The 5,561-nt window shown below is 38.4% G+C and overlaps 1 protein-coding gene across 1 annotated transcript in view; it reads left to right on the forward strand.

The window, feature by feature from the left end:
• LOC101857730 (60S ribosomal protein L13a) overlaps window positions 1-5,561 on the forward strand; it is a gene marked incomplete in the record, with an annotated part of 40,056 nt that overhangs the window by 15,380 nt on the left and 19,115 nt on the right. The window contains 2 exon segments of the mRNA XM_013084882.2: window positions 516-588; window positions 3,135-3,200. Coding sequence (XP_012940336.1) covers window positions 516-588; window positions 3,135-3,200 — 139 coding nt within the window.

The following is a 5,561-nucleotide window of genomic DNA, read 5'->3' on the forward strand; positions in this document are numbered from 1 at the left end:
ATGCTTGTTATTGTTAGTCTACTTAGTGCCTTTGTTGGTTGTTGGGTTGTTGTTTTTTTCAAATACATTTTAATTCATTTGCCTGTGGTAAACAAATATGACAGTTTTCGCTTCCAAAACCATAGGCTAGATTTTCCAGTATATTGCCTCTGGATCTCACTGGTTTTACTCCGGCCTTCGGAGAGAGCGCGTCCGCCTTTGCATGAATTTCCTCCTTTTTTGAAATTCCTGAGTGGAGCTATGCTTACTTTTCAGCCTCAGCTGGTGGAAGCACTGCATATAGATCTAGTTATCGGGAGTGTGTTGCATTGAAGTATTGTATTGTTTGTATGTATAGTATAAGGTTTTACGGCGCTCGCAACTGCTACGGTCATATGAGCGCGCTTGTATTGTTTTCAACAAGCCAATTCAAATATAAATTAGCTAGATTTCAATACAATGGATAGACATGTGCATGACTTAATATATAGTGGCTTTTAAATCTAATAAAATATTATCTTTCCTCTTCTTTTCAGCCCATTGTCATTGACGGCAGGGGCCACCTTTTGGGTCGGCTCGCTGCTCTGGTCGCGAAAACGCTCTTGCAAGGTAAGCTTTTTTGTTAATGGGGGGAAAAAACTGTTGGATGTATTGGTTGACATCAGTGGTAGACAATTCATTGTTGATCAGTGTGGTTTAACCATTCAGCCCTGGGGCCAAGGGGAATATTTACAAAATATGAAAATATTTGATAGTTTGTGAGAAATTGCCACCTTTATCTTATAAAGGTCAGCAAGAGGCACCAAAAATTACTCGGAAGAAAGACCAAGACTCGTTCACATTTCCCACTTTGTTACCCCGGGCCAGGTTATTTTCAATTGTAGATCCAGCAAGTGACCTTTGCCATTGTTATGATGTTTTCATTGGATATGTTAACATTATTAGGCAGTGGAAAAGTCCATCTTGATGCTGTCTGGTCAGGGCTGAGTAAGTCAATAGCAGAGAGGACAACAGGATATTTTAGTAACTTTGAATTTAATTAGGCAGTTTAGTGAACGCGCTCGCGGCAGGGCAAATCGGCCACGGTACGCCCAGTAGATTTTTGTGACCGGCCGTGAAGCCTCGCGCTACGGTGGGTCTAAACAACTCACAGTTTTGTTTCGTTTTGCGAATTGCACTACCACTCCCGATACATCTTTTTAAACAGAAAAGAAAGGTCTTCAAAATGGCGGTCTTCGCGTGAAAATCGATTCAGTAGAGCTGGAAATATTTGCATCTGAAAACAAGGCAGTTTTTAGAACGCGATAAAATGAAAACTACTGGCTGTATATTTATGAATCTTTCAGAAGTTTTAGATTATCCATTCTAGTTTCTTTTGACACCCGAGTTGTTTAGGTTGAATTTCTCACAACGCTACAGCGCTTCCCGTAAAAATGCATACGAAACGCCGGATCGACCCGTCGGCGCCCCCGCTCTCCCCTGCACACTGTGATAACGTATTGCGCCGGCATCGCGTTTATTCGCGCTTTACTTGTTTCTCCGGATAATAATAATTTGTGCGGCTATGAAATTATGAACGGACTGACAAAAGAATTCAGTTTTGCTTTTATTTTACCATATTTGGCTCTTGAATAGTGCAAATGATAGCTAAATCTAGATTCCCTTCTAGAATTCAGCAGTAGTAGGCTAGAAGCAGTCAAAAAGCCAGCATATCTATTTATGCCTTTGGGCTTTGGAATTGAAATAAAGCTTGAATTGCACAGTTCTAATTGATGTTAGATTCAGCATTTAGCTATATATTCCAGAGTTAATAAATCTCATCATAACAATTGCTTTTATGAGACGACCTTTTTCTTAAATCAGTTTTGCACAAACTTACTAGTTAGTGGTATAGTAGTAGAGAACAGAGTTTATCTAAGCCTCTGCTCAGTCTTTCACTTTCAGTACCTAATAATTTAATGTTGTTATTTTCTGGATATTTTCACATTTACATTATCAAATTGTGCCATTTAAAAATATATAATTTATGGCCAATGAGTCTGACTCAATATTTTTTTTAAATTATGCTCATCAATAAAAAAAAAAATTGCTAGTTGATAATAACTGAAAATGTAATGAATAGTGAAGAAACATGTGTGAAAAAATAATAGAATGAGGTAGACTAAAAATAATTTGTCCAAAAAATTGCAAGTGCAACTTGTGTGAAGATCATAAAATGACTTTATTTTCTGGTCATCTTTCCGCAGTTTATTAAATGTTCCAGTGAGTCTACAACTAGGTCTCCGAAGAGCATTTTTCTTGAATTTATAAGCTCTTTTATGCACTTGAAAGCATTAAATATAGCTTCACACAAATGTATGTTACAATACTTTGTAAAAGAAGGATAGGAAGCTGACTTATGGGGGTCATTAAGAGGTTGTTTGTTGTTGGGGTTTTTTACGGAATCCGTTTTACGATTAGAAAAACACTTTTAAAAAATACGTTTTGAAACCTTAAGAATGAGCATAAAAATTGGAAATTATTACTTAATTGGCTTAACTCTTTAATAATTATGAACAGTGAAAAAAGACAGAGAATGATGTATGATTTGTCTAAATATGACCATTAGCAGCAAAGATATAGCCCATTTTGTCCATTTTGGGTTATCCTTGTGGGGGATTTTTTATCACCCTGAACCTCTAGAAGTACCAAAAAAATAATTCTGTGACTTTGTAAAGAGGTGTTTTGTAGTTGTGTGCATGCTGTGTAAAATTCCCAACAAACTGATGTACAACACTTTAAAAAATTGCATTTGTGTTGAGTAATGGTCATTTGTGTTGTAAAGTTGCATTTTTATGTCACAAAAACTCAGTGTTGAAAGTGGCCTGAAATTCGCCGGATTTTAGGTATGAAAAATCGCCATAACTTTTAACTAATAAAGATATCAACAAAATTTAAACTGTTTTATGATCATGAAGGCAAGAGTTTTCAAATGAAAGTATTTCAAAGCATATCACACAAATTTGAAATTTTCACTAAACTGCCTAATTTAATGCCCATGGGCTATGACAAAAAATGTGTTCCCTGAGCATAAAGGGTGAGTATTCACTTTTACTCCCAATTGCGTTTTGTTTTGATATTCAAATAAGTTCATGATTTTTTTCTCTTTCAAACAGGTCAAAGAGTGGTTGTCGTGAGATGTGAAGGCATTAACATCTCTGGAAACTTTTACCGCAACAAGTGTAGGTGGTTTTGTTTTTGTTTGTTTTGTTGTTGAGGTTTGTTTTTTTGTGTCTGTTATTCTTATGGTTGATTAGGTTGCCTGGCGGGATATTCCAAGACAATTGTTGTGGGGGGGGGGGGTTAATTTGCATGCTGTGCTTTTGTTTGCTCTCGTTTTCCACACTGAAGGAGCAGCCGTGGAAAAGGCCCTGCCTCCGGGGTTATTTTTAATTTTCCAAGACTTGTCTTAAGTTGTCTTTTGTTAATGGTCTGTAAATTTCAAGTTAAAAATATACACTTTTGTTGTAACATCGAACTATATTTTGTCAGAGTTATTTAAAACACTTAACATAACATTACTGCAACATGTGTGAAGTAATTCTCAGACTGTTGTGCTATGTGCTTTAATTTGGTTCTTTGTAGTCCTTAAAAATTATGATTGCAATCACTTAGCTGCTGTGGATGGTTGGCAGGTGCTCTGGTGTGGTTTGCTTCTTCTTTCCTATCAAACATCTATCGTCCTTATCTCCCCTTCTTTTTTATGTTTGTTACTCTCTTGTACCACTTCTAATCTCCTGGTGCTCATATGACCTTATGCAGTTGTGGACACCGTAAAACCTCTACTAAAACTAGAACATGGGGGGGGGGGGGCTGCGCCTTATTTTGGGGTCTGTGTACGTTTGTAGGTATTCTCGGTTGTGCACCGTACTATTAGTAGACCTGCATGTTTGCCGACAATCGTCTGAAATCCGACAATCGCAAGGCGCCACCTGTATCAGTCATTGTGCGAATGCGAGGCCTGGCCGACTGCCAGCGTCCCCCTTTTCTCCCGCCGGCTTTGTCGGCACTTTCGTTTTCGTGCCGGCGTCGGCGTTTCCAACACAATTGTCGGTACCTGAGTAGAAATGCGAATACGAAAAAGGACGACGACCTAAATTATCTACTTTCAGTTTCGTGCTCGAGCGGCCATTTTGAATTTCGTTTTGTTGACAAATTCAATTGTTCAGATCGTGTGGATTCATTCCAGTCCGACTCACTTAGATTTATTTAATAGAATCTAGATTTATATACTCTAGATCATTATAGACCTCAATGGAGGATTCATATTCCAATTCTATTTTGTCAAACCCTATCATAGGCTGTGCTGTAATATTAATGTTGGTAAGAGGCATTTCATCAGGTACGTGAAATGTTTATTTTAAATTTAGAATCTAGACCAAGTCTAGACTCAGCTGAGCCCCTCTGTTCGGAATCGGATGCGGATTTCTAGTTCAAGGCCTATTCCTAGATCATATTCACTTGTTCTACAAGATCTAGATTTATTTAGTTTATTGGATCTATATGGAGGATTCATATTCCAATTCTAGAATCTATTGTGTTATTGTATCAAACCCTATTATTATAGATCTAGCAATATGTAGATGTAGGCCATTATGCTCCTTGTAAGCCTTGTTTGTTTTGGAGTGTGGTTTTTTAATTTTAAAAATATTTTTCATTTTGGACTTTAGCTGGCCTTTTCACATGAGGCTCGTTGCAGGTTCTTTTTTGGGGTAGGGGTAGGGTTAGGTCTCTTCTTTGTTGTGTTTGTTGGGGTGGTCGCTCGTTACTCGAAAGTCCTTCCTTAAGACACCCACAAAAGCTCGGGGTGGGGGGGTTGCGCAAAATTTGGTTGAGGCTCACATGCAGGTCTATTTCAGAAAAATCTGCGAATTTCTCTTTTAAAATGCACACCCGACGGTACCGAATCGTGATATCCTGATCTGTTCAAGTGTTGGACATCGGCGGGTTTGTTTCGGCAGATTTTCCGTCCAACTTTTTAAGTCTCTTCTCTTTCTGATGGGGTTTTCTACTGCTGCAAACTACTTTTTTCCAAGATGCGCTCTTTGATCTTATCAAACCGTTCGATCATATTTGCTAGCTTACTGGAACATGAATATCTTGAATTTTGTGGACAAATTGGCTTCGCCAAGCTTTGCCTTTGTGTTTAATTGTGATGGTGCTGTGGATGTGCAGTCCTACCTCACTGGAAATTTCTGTGTAGTTCAGATATTTTAGAAATCGAATCTAGTCTAGCGTAGAGATCCAGTCAGCAACAAGAGTTGTATGGGACATGTGAGAAATGCAGAAAAGGCAGCTGATTCAACGTCATGCTCATAACTGCGCCTGAACTACAACAGGGAACTGCTGCTTTTTCTTTCCTAATCCTTACTACGGTCATTTTTTCTCAACTTCTTTTGTATGTTTGTCACACTCTTTTGACCACCCCCTGGGGCAGTGCCACTGACTGTTGTGTTTTTAGGCCATTCCCAAAGGGGGGACATTTCTTGTTCAAGCATAGTAGAATTGTAAATGGGCTGACTCATGTCACGCTCATAACTGCC

The sequence above is a fragment of the Aplysia californica genome, unplaced genomic scaffold (assembly GCF_000002075.1).
Source record: "Aplysia californica isolate F4 #8 unplaced genomic scaffold, AplCal3.0 scaffold00325, whole genome shotgun sequence".
NCBI lineage: Eukaryota > Metazoa > Mollusca > Gastropoda > Aplysiida > Aplysiidae > Aplysia > Aplysia californica.